At 68.5% G+C, this 17541-nt stretch overlaps 2 protein-coding genes across 2 annotated transcripts; one reads left to right on the top strand and one right to left on the bottom strand.

Annotated features, from left to right (window-relative positions):
* Positions 1-468: 468 nt before the first annotated feature.
* On the top strand, positions 469-11774 carry WRAP73 (WD repeat containing, antisense to TP73). The gene is made up of 12 exons (XM_062190326.1): positions 469-597; positions 2100-2252; positions 2703-2819; positions 6584-6656; positions 8365-8468; positions 8888-8974; positions 9084-9218; positions 9292-9369; positions 10301-10406; positions 10480-10605; positions 11088-11279; positions 11367-11774. Exons 1-12 carry the CDS (start codon positions 529-531, stop codon positions 11507-11509), a joined length of 1383 nt encoding a protein of 460 aa, XP_062046310.1. The 5' UTR covers positions 469-528; the 3' UTR covers positions 11510-11774.
* A 359-nt stretch (positions 11775-12133) lies between these two features.
* On the bottom strand, positions 12134-16806 carry TPRG1L (tumor protein p63 regulated 1 like). Its single transcript, XM_062190327.1, has 5 exons — positions 16577-16806; positions 16403-16494; positions 16063-16239; positions 14000-14153; positions 12134-13092 (listed from the first exon to the last, which is right to left on the bottom strand). Exons 1-5 carry the CDS (start codon positions 16775-16777, stop codon positions 12898-12900), a joined length of 819 nt encoding a protein of 272 aa, XP_062046311.1. The 5' UTR covers positions 16778-16806; the 3' UTR covers positions 12134-12897.
* Between the last annotated feature and the right edge of the window lie 735 nt (positions 16807-17541).

Below are 17541 nucleotides of genomic sequence, written 5' to 3'. Positions count from 1 at the left end.
CGGGAGCGTCCCGGGGCGAGCGGTGGCGTCCGCGCGGGGCTCGCTCCCTCGGGGCCTGTCGCTCGGCCGCCGTCGGCGGTTCGTGCGTTACACGGGAGCGCGCGCACGATGCCCGTTCACACGCCAGCGGCCGGGCACGAGCGGCACGCTTCCGCCTCGGCCAGTGTCCACGGCGGCCCTCGGGTACCGCGAGCACCCGGGGGCCCCGTGCGGCTTCTGCGCGCGTGCTCGCACCGCACGTGATTCCTGGCTTATCGGAAACTCCGTCGAGCCGCGAACCCCGCGTTTGCTCTGCATCCGGGGCCGGCGCCCCGCAGCCCTCGAGTTCGGCCCCGTCGCGCGCTGCCCCTTTAAGGCTCGGCGGCGCGGGGCGCGAGGACTTCCAGCCCCACAATGCCGCGCGCGGCCGGCGCGGCCCTGATTGGCGGAGGCTCGCTCCGCCTCCCCACTTCCGGCCGCGGCCCGCGGCGGCCGCCCCGAGTCCCCGCGGGCTTTCGGGCGCGGGTCGGGCCCGCGCGGGCGGTGGCCATGAACTTCTCCGAGACGTTCAAACTCTCCAACCTGCTCTGCAAGTTCTCCCCGGACGGCAAGTACCTGGTGAGCGGCGCGGGCGGCGGAGCCGGGACTGCGGGCGGCCCGGGCTCGGGTCCGCCGGGCCGGGGGGTGCGGGACCCCGGCAGGTGCTCCGGGCAGGGGCGGGGCCGGAGCAGGCGCAGACCCTGGGGGGTGCTCCGGGCAGGTGGGGGGTCCGGGCTGGGGCTGTGGGCAGGGGGAGACCTGGGCAGGTGCGGGATCCAAGCAGGGGCGGGACCCGGGCAGGGGCTCTGGGCGGGGGTGGGGTGGGGGCGACCTGGGCAGCCTCGGGCCGGAGCAGGCGCAGACCCTGGGGGGTGTTCCGGGCAGGTGGAGGATCTGGGCTGGGGCTGTGGGCAGGGGGAGACCTGGGCAGGTGCGGGACCCGGGCAGGGGCTCTGGGCGGGGCTGGGGTGGGGGCGACCTGGGCAGCCTCGGGCCGGAGCAGGTGCAGACCCTGGGGGGTGTTCTGTGTAGGGGCGGGACCCGGGCAGGTGCAGGACCCTGGGGGTGTTGTGGGCATTGGCGGGATCCAGACAGGTACAAGACCCGGGCTGGGGCTCTGGGCAGGGGCGGGACCCAGGCAGGTGGGGGATCCGGGTTGGCGCTGTGGGCAGGGGGGTCCTGGGCAGGTGTGGGATCCAAGCAGGGGCAGGGCCCGGGCAGGGGCTCTGGGCGGGGATGGTGGGGGCGACCCGGGCAGGTGCAAGACCCTGGGAGGTGTTGTGGGCTTGGGCAGGACCCAGGCAGGGGTGGGACCCGGGCTGGGGCTCTGGGCAGGTGTGGGATCCAGGCAGGTGCAGGACCCAGGCAGGGGCGGGACCCGGGCTGGCGCTCTGGGCAGGGGCGGGACCTGGGTGGACGCCAGCCTCCCTGCGCCTCCCTGGTCTCCATCTGTCCAAAGCCGGCGCAGATGTCAGCTGGTTGTTAATTTTGCTGGTGGGAGTGAACAGTTGGGCAGCGAATTCTCTCCTGGCCTGGGCTTCTCTCCCTCGCGCCCAGCAGCCCGCAGCCCCTCCCCAGGCCGAGGGGGCTGCCTGCCCGGCTGAGCACCGAGCCTGCGGGGTGGCGCCTCGGTCACTGAGTTCTAACTCGTGCCAGTACCAAAGTAAATCTTTAAAGTCAGCTGAGCTCCTCGGCCAGCCAGGACTTAGGCCTGGGGAGTCTGTGCTGAGATGGGGAGGAAGGCTGATACATTGTCAGCCTCCAAGGAGGAGGAAGTCAATGTAGCGAAGCCAGCGCCGGGGCAACAGCTTTTCCTCTGCGGAATTTGAAGCCCAGGCAATGGGGAGGCTTCGATTCCTCCCCCGATGAACTGGGGAAAGTTCCCTACAGGTGGTCAGGGTGGAGGGGTCCCTGCTGCTCCAATAGCTCCGAAGGAGTAGGAAATATTTCATAACTACTATTAAAATAGTCACACTTTATACTAAAATGTGATTTTAAGTGATTCGATTTTATCGTTTTATCGACTCCTCTTGCCTTTGGGGTGGGAGCAGCCACGGACGTCACCTGCGCCCTGTTTCTAGGCTTCCTGTGTGCAGTACCGGCTAGTCGTCCGGGATGTGAGCTCCCTGCAGATCCTGCAGCTGTACACGTGCCTGGACCAGATCCAGCACGTGGAGTGGTCTGCGGACTCGCTCTTCATCCTGTGCGCCATGTACAAGCGGGGGATTGTGCAGGTGTGTGTGTGTGTGCTGGGTCTCGCGCTCAGAGCATCCCCAGGACTCCCTGGGGGGAAGCCATGTCCACCCTTCCCGTTGGAGGAAGCCCGAGGCTCTGGAAGCCCCTTTGCTCTTAGTTGTTCTCCCTCTGTTTGCTCCGGTACTGTAACTGGACACACCGTGCGTTCTGAGTGCCCTAACAAACGCGGTCAGACACGGCGGTGTCACAGCCGCGGTCTGCGCGGGCCCTCGGGCGGGGTGGAGGGGTGTCTCCTCTGCCACCCGGAGCTAAGGGCACCACCCTAGGAGGGCAGCGAGAGCCGCACGCAGAACACCGCGGAATCACTGGCGGGCTCGGGGGCCTGCGGGGCCCTCCCACCCCCACCGTCCTCCACAGGAGGCCTCGGCCCCCCGGTGCTGCTCCGAGCCCGCAGGGCGCAGGGCTGCCCTCCTGTCTCTCTGCCGCAGGTCTGGTCCCTGGAGCAGCCAGAGTGGCACTGCAAGATCGACGAGGGCTCAGCGGGGCTGGTGGCTTCGTGCTGGAGCCCGGACGGCCGGCACATCCTCAACACCACCGAGTTCCATGTGAGTGCGGCCCTGGGCCAGGGAGATGGGAGGGGGCTGCCGGGGGTCAGTGGGCCAGGCCCTGCACCAGGAGACGTGCAGGGGGCTGCCAGGGCTTGGTGGGCCGGGCCCTGCGCCGGGGAGACCGTGGGGGCTGTTGGCGGTCAGTGGGCCGAGCCCTGTGCCGGGGAGACTGCGGGGGCTGTTGGCGGTCAGTTGATGAGCAAGAAACCTTGGGGCGCGGTCGTCCAGGGCCTCGCAGGGGTGGGCGTGGAGGGTTCCAGCAGGAGGCTGGTGGCACGAGCCTGTGTATCTAAGAGGAAATGCACCAACTCCTGCCGTATCTGCTTTTCTGCTGGGATGTTCGAACCCTGTTTGCTTTTCTTGTTAAATATTTATTTGTTTGAAAGAGAGAGAGAGAGAGAGAGAGGTCTTCCATCCCCTGGTTCACTCTCTAAGTGGCTGCAACGGCCAGAGCTGGGTCAGGTCAAAGCCCAGAGCCAGGAGCTTCTTCCGGGTCTCCCACGTGGGTGCAGGGGCCCAAGGACTTGGGCCATCTTCCACTGCTTCCCCAGGCCACAGCAGGGAGCTGGACTGAAGTGGAGCAGCCGGGACTTGAACCAGCGCCCATGTGGGATGCGGGCAGCACAGGCAGAGGTTTAACCCACCCACGGCGCCGCCCCTGAATGCCCACTTTCTCAGCTGCCCGGGGTGCAGTTGATTGAGCACAGCAGAGCCCTACCCCCCACCCCGCTCCCTCCTGGGTCTCCCTGGCTTTTCCCAAGGGTCTGGGGCTCCCCGTGTGAGCACCGCGCTGCTGGGTCAGCAGGGGTCTGATGTTTCTCCTCGCCGCCCTCCCCCGAAGTTGTTCCGTGCCGGGCGGCGTTGGCGGGCGCTGCTCGTTCTCGGTCCCGGGTGAGAAAGGCCTTCCCAGCATGCTCCACTCTCCCGTTGCTGGACCCGAGTCCGGAGCTGAGTGTCTGCTGACACCCAGAAACCTCCTGCGAGCGACCAGCTGGGGCACAGTGGTGGCTGCGTTCGACTTTCCAAAGCGTTTGAGCAGAATTAGGGTGACTGACAGCCCACGAGGACCGGGCGCTGCTGTGGGGCTTAGGTCTGAGCGTCCAGTCCCCCCCTTGTTGGTGAGGCTGATGCCTTCCTGTTCTGCTGTCTCTCTCTCTCTCTCTCTCTCTCTCTCTCCTCTGTCTCACACACACACACCAGGTGTCAGTGTGGCCCGGGTTCACGTGCAGTGTTCTATACTCTCTCTCTGTCTCTCTCTCTCACCGGGTGTCAGTGTGGCCCGGGTTCACGTGCAGTGTTCTATACTCTCTCTCTGTCTCTCTCTCTCACCGGGTGTCAGTGTGGCCTGGGTTCACGTGCAGTGTTCTATACTCTCTCTCTCTCTCTCTCTCTCTCTCTCTCTTACACTCACACACACACACACTCACACCGGGTGTCAGTGTGGCCCAGGTTCACGTGCAGTGTTCTATACTCTCTCTCTCTCTCTCTCTCTCTCTCTCTTACACTCACACACACACACACTCACACACACACACTCACACCGGGTGTCAGTGTGGCCCGGGTTCACGTGCAGTGTTCTGCACTCTCTCTCTCTCTCTCACACTCACACACACACACTCACACACCGGGTGTCAGTGTGGCCCGGGTTCACGTGCAGTGTTCTGCACTCTCTCTCACACTCACTCACACACACATACACACACACACACACTGGGTGTCAGTGTGGCCCAGGTTCGTGTGCAGTGTTCTGCACTCTCTCTCACACTCACACACACACACTCACACACCGGGTATCAGTGTGGCCCGGGTTCACGTGCAGTGTTCTGCACTCTCTCTCTCACACTCACATACACATACACACACTCACACACACATACACACACTCACACACTCACACACACACATACACACACACACCAGGTGTCAGTGTGCCCGGGTTTGCGTGCTGTGTACTCTGCCGTGTGGATCCGCTCTTGCCCTCCGAGCTTCAGCTGTTCGGAAGTCTTTACGTGTGCAGCATCCTTTCTGGCTCTGCCCCGTGCCGTCCCGGTCCGTTTGTGTGCCAGGCCCCTCTGCTGCCGCGCGCCGGGTCGTGGGCTGGGCATGGGGCCGTGCTGGTGGCTGCGTGCGCCACCGTTTCGCGGGGGATCTGTGCGCTGAGCTCCACTGGGAGGCTTGCTCCTGTGCCAGAGGAGGGTGAGGGTTAGGGTTAGGGTTAGAGTTAGGGGTTAGAGGTTAGGGTTAGGGGTTAGGGTTAGAGTTAGGGTTAGGGGTTAGGGCTAGGGTTAGGGGTTGGGGTTAGGGTTAGGAGTTAGGGTTAGGGTTTGGTTATTGTTAGGATTTGGGGTTGGGTTTAGGGTTAGGGTTGCGGTGGGTTAGGGGGCAGGGGTAAGAGTTAGGGGTTAGGGTTGTTTAGGGTTAGGTTTAGTGTGGGTTAGGGGTTAGGGTTGGGATTAGGGTTGGTTAGGGCTAGAGCTAGGGTTAGGGTGGCTTAGGGTTAGGGTTAGGGTTAGGGTTAGTTGTGCTGTGGGTTAGGGTTAGGGTTAGGGTTAGGGTTAGGGCTAGGGTTAGGGTTAGGGTTAGGGTTAGGGTTAGTTGTGCTGTGGGTCCGTGGGTTAGGGTTAGGGTTAGGGTTAGGGTTAGGGTTAGTTGTGCTGTGGGTCCGTGGGTCAGAAGTGTGGCCTCTCTGTGTCCTTGGGTTTGGGTGTGCCTGTCGTACAGAGCCTGGACTCACCTGGGAAAAACCAACTCAGATGGAGGACGTGTCTGAGGTCGGGGGGAGCTGACTTAACCCGTGTGCGAGCAACACGGCTCACCCTCCTGTCAGGCGTGTGCAGGGAGCTGTTTCAGGTGGCGTCCCCGCGTGGCCCCCGGCGCCTCCTTCCCACGGTCCTCCTGCCTTCTTAGGGCTTCATGGCCGTGTAGCCCCGGGTGGGGGACAGTTGGTCTCTGTTTGTCCCACAGAGGCTGTGTCACTGAGCCATCCACCGTGGGCCCTGTGCTGGCTGCCTGTGAGGGAGCTGCTCCCGCTGCCGTGGACGTGGGTGGCGTGGCAGTTTTGTGTGTTTGCCACCTTCTGTTCTTGCTGGCTTTGTTGGCGGCCACAGACCATGGCCTTCTTTGCGGACCTTGGTGGGGAGAAGAGGCAAAGCCGGGCTGCCGGGCTGAGCCCTGCCGTTCCCTCCAGCCGTGCGCTCTGATGGGCCTAGCCGGGCACGGCGAGGGGCACGGTTCCCTTTTCTATGGCAGGGGACGCGATGACACACCGATACCACCGTGACCACTGTGACGCGGCACGGAACGCACTTGTGCTCAACCGTGTGTCACTCAGCCGTGCAGGGAGCAAACCCTGGCGGTGCACTGAGGGAGGAGGCGCGGGCTGGGGGGCACTGAGGGAGGAGGCAGTGATGGAGGAGGCGCGGGCTGTGGGGCACTGAGGGAGGAGGCACTGATGGAGGAGGCGCGGGCTGTGGGGCACTGAGGGAGGAGGCACTGATGGAGGAGGCGCGGGCTGGGGGGCACTGAGGGAGGAGGCACTGATGGAGGGGGCGCGGGCTGGGGGGCACTGAGGGAGGAGGCGCGGGCTGTGGGGGACTGAGGGAGGAGGTACTGATGGAGGGGGCGCGGGCTGGGGGGCACTGAGGGAGGGGACGCAGCCCGCGGTGCAGTGGCTCACGTTCTCCGTGCGTCCTAGCTCGGGGACCGTCTGCTGAAGATGCCCGGTGGACACTGGCCATCTCCTCTCTCCCTTCCCCCCACAGCTGCGGATCACCGTCTGGTCCCTGTGCACGAAGTCCGTGTCTTACATCAAGTACCCCAAAGCCTGCCATCAGGGTGAGTGCCGGCGGCCCAGGCTGCCTCTGGCGGTTTGCGGTTCCAAACTCGCTGCTCTGGGGAGTTTGCAGCCGGAGTGCGGCTCCCGGCCAGTCCTTCCCCGGGCTCACGGGAGCTCTCGAGGTGCAGAGCGAGCCGTGCAGCCCCCTCCACCCACTTCATGTCTGAAGGGCCGCAGCTGACGGATGTGGCCTCTCTGACCTGAGCCCTGTCCCACGCATGCGAGTGGTGTCCCCTTCCTGCCCAGGGGAGGCTGGGCAGCACAGAGCTGGCTGCTTGCGCTACTTTGTTTCTTAGGTTTCTTTGTATTCATGGAAAGGCTAAGGTGGAGAGAGCTTCCATGTGCTGGTTCACTCCCCAGCGCTGGAGCCGCCGGGGCTCGGCCGGGCAGCCGAGGGCAGGGCCGGGGACCCAGCTCCGGGCTCAGGGTGCCGTGGCCGGGCAGCCGAGGGCAGGGCCGGGGACCCAGCTCCGGGCTCAGGGTGCCCGTGGCCGGGCAGCCGAGGGCAGGGCCGGGGACCCAGCTCCGGGCTCAGGGTGCCCGTGGCCGGGCAGCCGAGGGCAGGGCCGGGGACCCAGCTCCGGGCTCAGGGTGCCCGTGGCCGGGCAGCCGAGGGCAGGGCCGGGGACCCAGCTCCGGGCTCAGGGTGCCCGTGGCCGGGCAGCCGAGGGCAGGGCCGGGGACCCAGCTCCGGGCTCAGGGTGCCCGTGGCCGGGCAGCCGAGGGCAGGGCCGGGGACCCAGCTCCGGGCTCAGGGTGCCCGTGGCCGGGCAGCCGAGGGCAGGGCCGGGGACCCAGCTCCGGGCTCAGGGTGCCCGTGGCCGGGCAGCCGAGGGCAGGGCCGGGGACCCAGCTCCGGGCTCAGGGTGCCCGTGGCCGGGCAGCCGAGGGCAGGGCCGGGGACCCAGCTCCGGGCTCAGGGTGCCCGTGGCCGGGCAGCCGAGGGCAGGGCCGGGGACCCAGCTCCGGGCTCAGGGTGCCCGTGGCCGGGCAGCCGAGGGCAGGGCCGGGGACCCAGCTCCGGGCTCAGGGTGCCCGTGGCCGGAAGCTGGGTGGCAGCAGAGGTGGCACTGGATCGCGGGCACCAACACGGAACACGGCTGCACCCTGTGGCGGCCCTGCCCGTGGGCGTGCCCCTCCCGCAGCAGGGAGCCGCCGTGATGGTCGGTGACCTGAGGGACGGTTCCGTGTCCCCAGCACCAGTGGCAGCGTGGAAGCGCCGTCTCGGCGACACTCGGGTGTTCATTCACTCTTGTGTTTATGGGTTGAATCTCAGACGCGACACACGCACATGTCCTGGCTGCAAATAATAGTTCTTTTCTCTCGAAGTGTGGGTCTGACCGGGGCTTGTTTCTAAGCCCACCCAGAGCTGGAACTGCGTGACGCCTGCAACTGAGGTTTTCTCCGAATTTCCAGCTTTTCTTCCAAACGAGTCAAAAGTGAAAATAAGAAACAACAGTAACGAGCCGCCGTAGCCAGAAGTGTCTGGATTTGCCGCAGTTTGTTTTCTGGGTCGGCAGAATTCTGGGAGGGGTTAGGGCTCGGCCGCTGCCGGTCCCTGCCCGGGGCGCCCCGCTCGTCCGCACAGACGGCGCCCGGCGCCCGTGCCGCCTCCTCGGCCTCCTCGCCTTTCTCTGTCCTCGGGAGCGGCTGTGTCGTCTCCCCGGCGGCCGCCTCCCGAGCCCAGGCCTCTCCCCGCCCCCGCAGGAATCACCTTCACCAGGGACGGCCGCTACATGGCCCTGGCGGAGAGGCGGGACTGCAAAGACTACGTGAGCGTCTTCGTGTGCAGCGACTGGCAGCTCCTGCGGGTGAGCGCGCACGGCGAGCGGGGCCCTGGGGAGACAGCAGGACTCCGGCTGCGGCGTGTGCGTGGCCAGTCTCACCGGCCGGCACCCGGCGGGGCCTTCGCTGCCCTTGTGCCGTGGTGTTCGCACACGTGTGTGCTGCAGCAGAGAACTGAGTTCACGTGGGCCCAGGGCCTGCTCTGGTGGCTGGGGGCGCCCGTGGCGTGCCGTGGCAGACGTGGGAGGCAGACAGAGCCCGGCAGGGAGCGCCCGGCGGGCTTTGAGCTGAGAGAGGCGAGAGCAGCAGGGGCGCCGTGGGCGTGGCGGGACCGAGTTCTGCATGGGTGTTTCTGTGTGAGAAAGCCGATGCCGGATGTCAGAACTTGCGCCGTGAGGCCGTCGCGTGAGGCCGTGTGCAAGCTCTGGTTCCCTTGCGTTTGAAGCACTTCGATACGGACACCCAGGACCTGGCGGGGATCGAGTGGGCGCCCAACGGCTGCGTGCTGGCAGCGTGGGACACGTGCCTGGAGGTGGGGGCCGGCCCGCGTCTCGGGGCGAGCGGGCCTCGGCCTCACGGCAATGGGGGAGAGCCGCGCTCCCGGCCACGTGACCCGGGCTGTCGCCCTGTCCCGTCCGCAGTACAAGGTCCTGCTGTACTCGCTGGACGGCCGGCTGCTGTCCGCCTACTGCGCCTACGAGTGGTCGCTGGGCATCAAGTCTCTGGCCTGGAGCCCCAGCAGCCAGTTCCTGGCCGTCGGGAGCTACGATGGAAAGGTGGGCATGGGGCAGGGTGGGCCGACCTGCGGCGCCTGCGCCCGCCTGCCTGCCTCATGGGCTCCTCCCTCAGGTGCGCGTCCTTAACCATGTGACGTGGAAGGTGCTCACCGAGTTCGGGCACCCAGCGACCATCAGTAACCCCAGGATCGTAAGTGGGCGCCCTGGTCCAGGGTGGCGGGCGGGTCACAGCTTTCCTGCCCAGGCTGGTTCTGGGGTACGGATGCCCGTTCTCTGGGAGCGTCCACCTGGGTGCTGCTGCCTCTCTGACGCCGGGGACTCCCTGGGCTCTGTCTCGGCCACGGCCACGTTGCCCAGAGGCTCCTGGTGGGGGGTCCTTGCTCTGGCTCTCCCTCTGGCCCCCGCCCCAGCCTGATGTCACTCCTGCTCTGCGTGGCTACAGTCCCCGCCCCCAGAGGAGCCCAGGGCAGCAGCGCAGGGTGGGGGCACACAGTCGGGACTGCGGGGCCAGCGGCTCCTCCTGGGGGGAGGGCGACAGCTCCAGGCTGAGGGGCAGGGAGTGCAGAGGCCCTGGGGTGGGGTGAGAGTGGGGGCTGTGTCCGCTCAGCAACAGCGTGAACGGGCCTGGGAGCCCAGCTGGGGACAGCAAGGACGGCAGACACGGCCGCCGGCCTCGGGAGTTGTGCCCCGTGAGAGGCCCAGGCGGGGCCACCGTGGGCCTGGGAGGGCGGCGGGGGTGGGGTGGGGGTCAGGGGACCAGGGACCCTCCCAGACCGGACCTGGAGGAGAAGCCTGGCAGGAGGACCCCGTGCCAACTGGGGAAAGGTGTGGGCAGGCAGACCGGACTCCTGAGGTGGGTGTGGCTCCTGCTGTGTCCGCGTCCCTCCCCCAAGACCCCCAGGCACCCGGGGCCGCTGGCCTTTGCTGCCAGGGTGTCCGTCACAGGCTGCTGGCCGCCTCTGTGTCTGCGCTGTCACCTGTGACCCTGAGCTGCCCCGGCCCGGCTGGCTGAGCACGCACACTTGCACGCTTGCCCGTTTCTAGTGGTGGATGGCCTCGTGGCCGCGTGGCCCAAGCACACTGCCCCGTGGAGCAGGCAGCGGCCACGCCGTGTCTTCCAGGTTGTTTACAAGGAAGCCGAGAAGAGCCCACAGCTGGCGCTGGGCGCCCTGCCCTTCCCACCACCCTGGCCAGCGGCCCGGCCGCCCTCGAGCTCCGACAGCAAGTGTGAGTGCGCGGGGTGGGCGGGGGCGGGGTCCGGGCACCAAGCCACAGCGTGCGCCTCCCTCTGCTCCCGCAGACGACGTCGTGGCCGTGCCCGTGGCCCTGCAGACGCTGAAGCCCGTGGCGGACCGGGCGAACCCCAGGGTCGGCGTGGGCATGCTGGCCTTCAGCGCTGACAACTGCTTCCTGGCGACGCGGAACGGTCAGTGCCGCCGCCGTCCCTTCCTGGCGTAGAAATGACGGAGAGATCAGCCAGGCTCCCCGTGCTGTGGGGCCCCCGCCCCCGCCCCGGTCCACCTCCCAGTGAGGGGCGGGAGCGGGGCCCTGCTCAAAGCCTCGGTGTGCTTGCCGCTCTCGGGGCGCACAGACAGGACGGGCTGCAGGGCCAGCTCCAGGCGGAGGGGCAGGAAGTGCAGGGGCTCGAGGTGGGCGTGGGGGCTGTGTCCCTTCGGCCACGGCCTGAACGGGCCTGGGAGCCCAGCTGGGGACAGCAAGGACGGCAGAGACACAGGCACCGGCCTGTGAGAGGCCCAGGCGGGGCCACCGTGGGCCTGAGGAGGGCAGCAGGGGTGGAGTGGGGGTCAGCGGGCCAGGGACCCTCCCAGCCTCCTGGACAGGATCTGGAGAGAGCCCTCGGCGTGCGTGCAGGCCGCCGGCTGAGCTGTGCCGCCCCTTCCCTCCCAGACAACGTCCCCAATGCCGTGTGGATCTGGGACATCCGGAAGCTGCGGCTCTTCGTGGTGTTGGAGCAGCTGGGCGCCGTGCGCGCCTTCCAGTGGGACCCGCAGCAGCCGCGGCTGGCCATCTGCACGGGAGGCCGCAGGGTGTACCTGTGGTCCCCGGCCGGCTGCGTGTCGGTGCAGGTGCCCGGGGAAGGTGAGCACGGTGCACCCCGGCCAGGACCCGCGCCCTGCGGTCCTGGCACCCGGCCTCTCACCCTCTGGCCTCCTCCCCTCCCCCCAGGTGACTTCCCGGTGCTTTCTCTGTGCTGGCACTGCAGCGGGGACTCCCTGGCCCTGCTCAGCAAGGACCACTTCTGTCTCTGCTTCCTGGAGACCGAGGAGGGGTTTGGCGCAGCCCCCGGACGGCGGGGTGGCCGCACGTAGGCCGCGTGGGGCTGGATGGCGGGGTGGCCGCACGTAGGCCGCGTGGGGCTGGACGGCGGGGTGGCCGCACGGAGGCCGCGTGGGGCTGGAAGGCGAGGTGGCAGCACGGAGGCCGCCAGGTGGGCACGGAGGCGGCCAGGGCGGTTCCCAGCCTGGGGAGGGGCGGAGCCTCTCCGCAGGGTTCCCCAGCCTGGACGCCGCATTCCACAGTTTGGTTCTATTTTTCTATAGCAAAGCATTTTTGTAAATATGTAGGTATTCAATGTAACTTTATTATTTAAAATAAATTTCTGATTCCTAACTGTTGTGCTTGTTTCCTCAAAGCCGGGGTCCCGGGGAGCTTTCCCGGCTAGGGTTCCTGTCCCAGGGAAGAGCGGCAGGGCCAGGGCCGCCTCCCCCCCAGGACTGACTCTGGGTCTGCCTTGGAGCCCCGGCTTTAAGGCCCTGCAGGATTCCGGACATGGGCGGGGCACCTGTGGAGGGGTCCCCCCACCTGGGCATCCCTCTGTGGCCGGCAGCGGGCCCCCAGCAGCTGGCTGAGTCCCTGCCACACCACTCCCACTGGGGCTTCCCGTCCCGTTTGGGAGCAGAATCCCAGGTCTCCACCCTGGCTGCACGCAGGAGACCCCGGGCACCCCCGGACACCCCACCCTGGGTTCAGCTGGTGCAGGGCGGAGCGCGGCCACTCGGACGGTGACGTCAAAGAAGGAACAGCGCCCATTTGGTTCCAAACATCTTTACTGAACGACGGTGAGCGCCGGCTGGGCCCTCCGGCGGCCCCCGTGCTGGGCTCGTGCGTGCGGGGTGAAGCCGCAAGACCGTGAGGAGCGGGGGAGGCTGGGGGCCGGCGCTGAGGTCACACAAGCCGCGGGCGGGGCCGTGCCAGGGCCTGAGGGACAGAGCGTTCTGGAAAAGCAAAGCCCGGCTCCCTGCTGAGCAAGACCACCACCAAGACGCCGGCACAGAGCTGTGCCTGTGAGGCCTGCGGCTGTCGGCTGTCGGGGCACTTCGGCGTCCCCACCGCGGAGCCGGGAGGCGGGGACACAGCCGCATCTGTGCTCAGCTCTCACAAAATGCACGAAGTCCAAAATACAACACCGGACACAACTGTAAACATTCGCACTGCAGGCACTGGGCAGGCGCGGCCGCTCCTCTCCGGGCTGAAGCGCGCGTGGGCGGGCGTGGGCGGCAGGGGTCGCAGGGGGCAGCATGCCGCGTGGGGGCGGGGCGGGCCCAGCAGCACAGACAGCCTGGTCCTTGGCTTTTGCTGTAGCTCCTGTTGCCGAGCGTCCAACATGGACTAAACGCACAGACCCCACTCACTCTAACCCGCTTAGATCCCTGCGGCTGCGGGGTCCCCGCGTGCCCCCCAGCCCGGGAGCGGCCGCCTAGAAGCCGATCTTGCCGCGGCTCATGGAGTAGCCCAGCTTGGCCTCGTTGTTGATGAAGGACATGAGCCCCACGTAGGTCTCGATGAGCAGCGGCCGCTCCAGCACCAGCACGCCGCTGCCCTGGCCGGGCACCGGGCTCTGCCTCTGCGCCTCCTTCACGGCCTGGATGAGCAGCGTCTTGAAGCTCTCCAGCTTCGAGAGAACACGCAGCGTGACTGAGGCCAAGGACCCGGCCCGCTCCCAGCTGGGCCCCCCACGCCGGGGGCCTGACCTGCAGGTCTCCACTTCCCAACAGCAGTGCCGGGGCCCAGCCAGGCCCTGGGCTCCGCTGCGGCCCCGGGGCTGCATCTCCCGCCCCTGGCGCGCGTCCAGACCGACGGCCTCCCTCGCGCCGTCAGAGCCACGTTCAGTGGCAGCTGGCAGCCCGCACGGCCACTCACGCGTAGCCACCGGGATTTTTAGAACAAGCTCAGGGCGGGTGTCTGGTACAACAATTAAGACACCGAAGACCCCCGCTGGGACGCCCACATCCCGAGTCAGAGGCCTGGGTTTGAGTCCCTGCTCACGCGCAGCCTGGGAGCGGCAGTGGTGGCCAAGCGCTGGGCCCTGCACCCACGGGGGAGACCCGGAAGAAGCTCCTGGCTCCCGACGGGCGCAGCTCTGGCCATGTGGGCAGTGAACCAGCGGATGGAAGACTCCTCCCTCCCCTCCTCTCTGCCTCTGCCTCTCTAACTCTACCTCTCAAATAAGTAAAATCAAACAAAAACAAAACAAAGTGCTGGTACATGCACTGAGCCGCCGCTAGGGAAGCCCACGTCCCGAACGCAAGCCCCTGCTCTGAGCCCCGGCTGCTCCAGGCCCCAATCCGGCTTCTTGCTCACGTGCTGGGAGGCAGCGCAAAGTGGCCCCGGCACGTGGGTTCCTGCCACCCACGTGGGACCCGGCAGAGCTCCTGCCCCAGGCCTGACTGCTGTAGCAGCTGGTAGCAAACCAGGGGCTAGGACCCCCCCGTCTCTCCCTCCCCCCACCCCATCTCCCTCTCCCTCTGTCTCCCCCCATCCTTTGAAGCCCCGCCCCCCCCGCGCTCGCTGCCGCTCACCTGGCACAGGGAGGCCGTCTTCTCGTCCACGCCGGCCATCGGGTGCTCTATGAAGGTGGTGTACGGCACGTTGGTGGACCAGGGGTTCCACCTGTTGATGAACGATGGCCGACTCTGCTTGTCCCACTGGATTCGGATCCCCAGGCCTTCTCGCCTGAGGGGTGAGGACAGGGAGGCCGCCTGAGAGCCGGCGCAGCCCCAGGCCTCCGGGCCCGGCAGGCTCCACCAGCACGGCCTCGGGGCGCCGGGAGCCCCCATGTCCAGGGCACAGACTTGGGGCGCTGGGGATTCCCTAGGTCCAGGGCACAGACTCGGGGAGCTCCTAGGTCCAGGGCACAGACTCGGGGTGCCGGGGAGCCCCCATGTCCAGGAACTCAGACTCGGGGCGCTGGGGAGCCCCTAGGTCCAGGGCACAGACTTGGGGCGCCGGGGAGCTCCTAGGTCCAGGGCACAGACTTGGGGCGCTGGGGAGCCCCCAGGCCCAGGGCACAGACTCGGGGCGCCGGGGAGCTCCTAGGTCCAGGGCACAGACTTGGGGCGCTGGGGAGCCCCTAGGCCCAGGGCACAGACTCGGGGCGCTGGGGAGCTCCTAGGTCCAGGGCACAGACTCGGGGTGCCGGGGAGCCCCCATGTCCAGGAATTCAGACTCGGGGCGCTGGGGAGCCCCCAGGTCCAGGGCACAGATTCGGGGCACCAGGAGCCCCCCAGGCCCAGGGCACAGACTCGGGGCACCAGGAGCCCCCAGGTCCAGGGCACAGACTCGGGGTGCCGGGGAGCCCCCATGTCCAGGAACTCAGACTCGGGGCGCTGGGGAGCCCCTAGGTCCAGGGCACAGACTTGGGGCGCTGGGGAGCCCCCAGGCCCGGGGCACAGACTCGGGGCGCCGGGGAGCTCCTAGGTCCAGGGCACAGACTTGGGGCGCTGGGGAGCCCCTAGGCCCAGGGCACAGACTCGGGGCGCTGGGGAGCTCCTAGGTCCAGGGCACAGACTCGGGGTGCCGGGGAGCCCCCATGTCCAGGAATTCAGACTCGGGGCGCTGGGGAGCCCCCAGGTCCAGGGCACAGATTCGGGGCACCAGGAGCCCCCCAGGCCCAGGGCACAGACTCGGGGCACCAGGAGCCCCCAGGTCCAGGGCACAGACTCGGGGTGCCGGGGAGCCCCCATGTCCAGGAACTCAGACTCGGGGCGCCGGGGAGCTCCTAGGTCCAGGGCACAGACTCGGGGTGCCGGGAGCCCCCCAGGCCCAGGAGCTCAGACTCGGGGTGCTGGGGAGCCCCTAGGTCCAGGGCACAGACTCGGGGTGCCGGGGAGCCCCCAGGTCAAGGGCACAGACTCGGGGCGCTGGGGAGCCCCTAGGTCCAGGGCACAGACTCGGGGCGCTGGGGAGCTCCTAGGTACAGGGCACAGACTCGGGGTGCCGGGGAGCCCCCATGTCCAGGAACTCAGACTCGGGGCACCAGGGAGCTCCTAGGTCCAGGGCACAGACTCGGGGCACCGGGAGCCCCCCAGGCCCAGGAGCTCAGACTCGGGGTGCTGGGGAGCCCCCAGGTCCAGGGCACAGACTCGGGGCACCGGGAGCCCCCAGGCCCAGGAGCTCAGCCTTGGGGCACCGGGGAAGCTCCCGCTCAGCTTTCCCCTCGCTCAGCATGGACAGCACGAAGGGCGGCCCCCGTCACTCCCCAGTAACCAGAGGCCAGGTCACTCCCCGGTCCTCAGGTCTTCATTAAACACCGGCCGGCCGCGGCTGGACTCTTTGGGCCCGCTCCTGAATTTGCGTTTCTGTCACTCAACCAAGACAGGAGAAAACCCTTAGTGACAGCTGTCAATCACACCTCGTTCAGACAGGAACCGCAGCCCGCTGGATGCCAGGGCGGCTCCGCCCGCGGGAGAGGACAGAGGGCTTCCCGGCGCCCGCCGGCTCCACGCACCATGACCCAAGCGAACCCTCACGCCCCCCGCTGCCTCCGCCCACGCCCCTGCGCGGCAGACCCACGGCCGTGGGGCAGGCCGAGGGCGGGAGGCCAAGGCCCACTCCCGGGCCTGGCCTCTCCCCGCGGACTGACCTGTTGAGCGACTTGGGGGGGAACTGGAACTCGCCCCACGAGATGGTGTCCACCGCGCTGAGCGCCACCCGGACCACCTGCTGGCACTGCAGGCTGACGAAGTCGTACTTACAGACGAGCAGCGACCGCTGCGTGACCAGCACCAGCCGCTCCTTCTCGTTGTTCCAGTGGTCCACCCTGCGAGCGGACAGTGGTCGCGCGGGGCGGGGCCGGAGCCGACCTGCCCCTCGACCCCGGCCCCGCCCCCCGCCCCGCCCCCGGCCCCAGCTCCGTCCCGCCCCACCCCTCGCCCCCTCGCCCCGACCCCGGCCCCTGCCCCCCCGCCCCCCGCCCCGCTCACTCGGTCAGCAGCCACACTCCCTGGATGTCGCCGTCCTCCACGGGCCGGACCACCACGCGGATCTCCTCCACCGCCTGCTCGATGGTGCCGGGCTGCGCCGGGCGCGGGCAGCGGTCACTCCCCGCCCGGCCCGCGGCCCAGCCCGCCCCCGCGCCGCCGCGCGCCCGCCCTCACCCGGAACACGAAGTACTCCTTGACGCGGGCGCGGCGCGTGGGGTCGTGGACGCTCAGCGGCCACAGCGTCTGGCGCAGAGGCGAGCCGGCCCCCGGGCGCCCCCCGCCCGGGCCGCCGCTCGCCCCGACCTCCTCGCCGGCCGCCAGCACGGCCGTGGGGCTCGTGCCCGCGGAGTCCACCGAGTCCCGCAGCTGCAGCATGGCCGCGCCCGCCCCCGGCCCCGTCCGGGTCCTGGGCCCCGCACCTGATCCCGACGCGGCCGCCGTCGCCGTGACCGCAGCCGCCGCCGCCGCCGCCCGGCCGTCAGCCCCGCCGCGGCCCGCCCACCCCCGAGAGGGCCATCACGATTGGCCCCAGCTCTCCAGCCCCGCCCCCCAACCCCACCCCCGCCCGCGCCAGTAGCCGCTCGCGATTGGCTCTTCTCCAGCCATCCTCCACGATTGGTTCCGCCCCGACGCCGGTCACAATCGCTCCCGCCCCTCGCTGCGCCGGAAGCGGCCTCCACGCTCGGACCCACTTCCTGTTTACACGGGGGCGGGGAAGTGGGTGGGGCCGGGGCGGTTGCCAGGGAGACGCGGCCGGCTGGGGGCGGAGCTGCCGGGGCCGAGAACCGCGGCCCGGCCGGGAGGGACGAGCGCCGCCCGCTCAGTTCGCCCGAGGTCCTCCTGCGTGCTGGAGCGGGGCCGGGGGCGTGTGCGCGTGGGAGGGGCGTGTGCACCTGGGGACGTGTGAGGGGCGTGTGCGCGTGGGGGGAGTGCGCGTGGGGGGAGTCCGCGTGGGAGGGGGAGTCTGCGTGGGAGGGGCGTGTGCACCTGGGGGCGTGTGAGGGGCGTGTGCGCGCGGGGGGAGTGTGCGTGGGAGGGGCGTATGCGCGGGGGGAGGTGCGTGGGAGGGGCGTGTGCGCGAAGGGGCATGTGCTGGTGGGAGGGGCGTGTGCACCTGGGTGTGCGTGCTCTTGGGGGGT

This window comes from Lepus europaeus, chromosome 5, assembly GCF_033115175.1.
Source record: "Lepus europaeus isolate LE1 chromosome 5, mLepTim1.pri, whole genome shotgun sequence".
NCBI lineage: Eukaryota > Metazoa > Chordata > Mammalia > Lagomorpha > Leporidae > Lepus > Lepus europaeus.
Note: the sequence above shows the minus strand (reverse complement) of the source record. Positions and strands in the feature narration are given on the sequence as shown.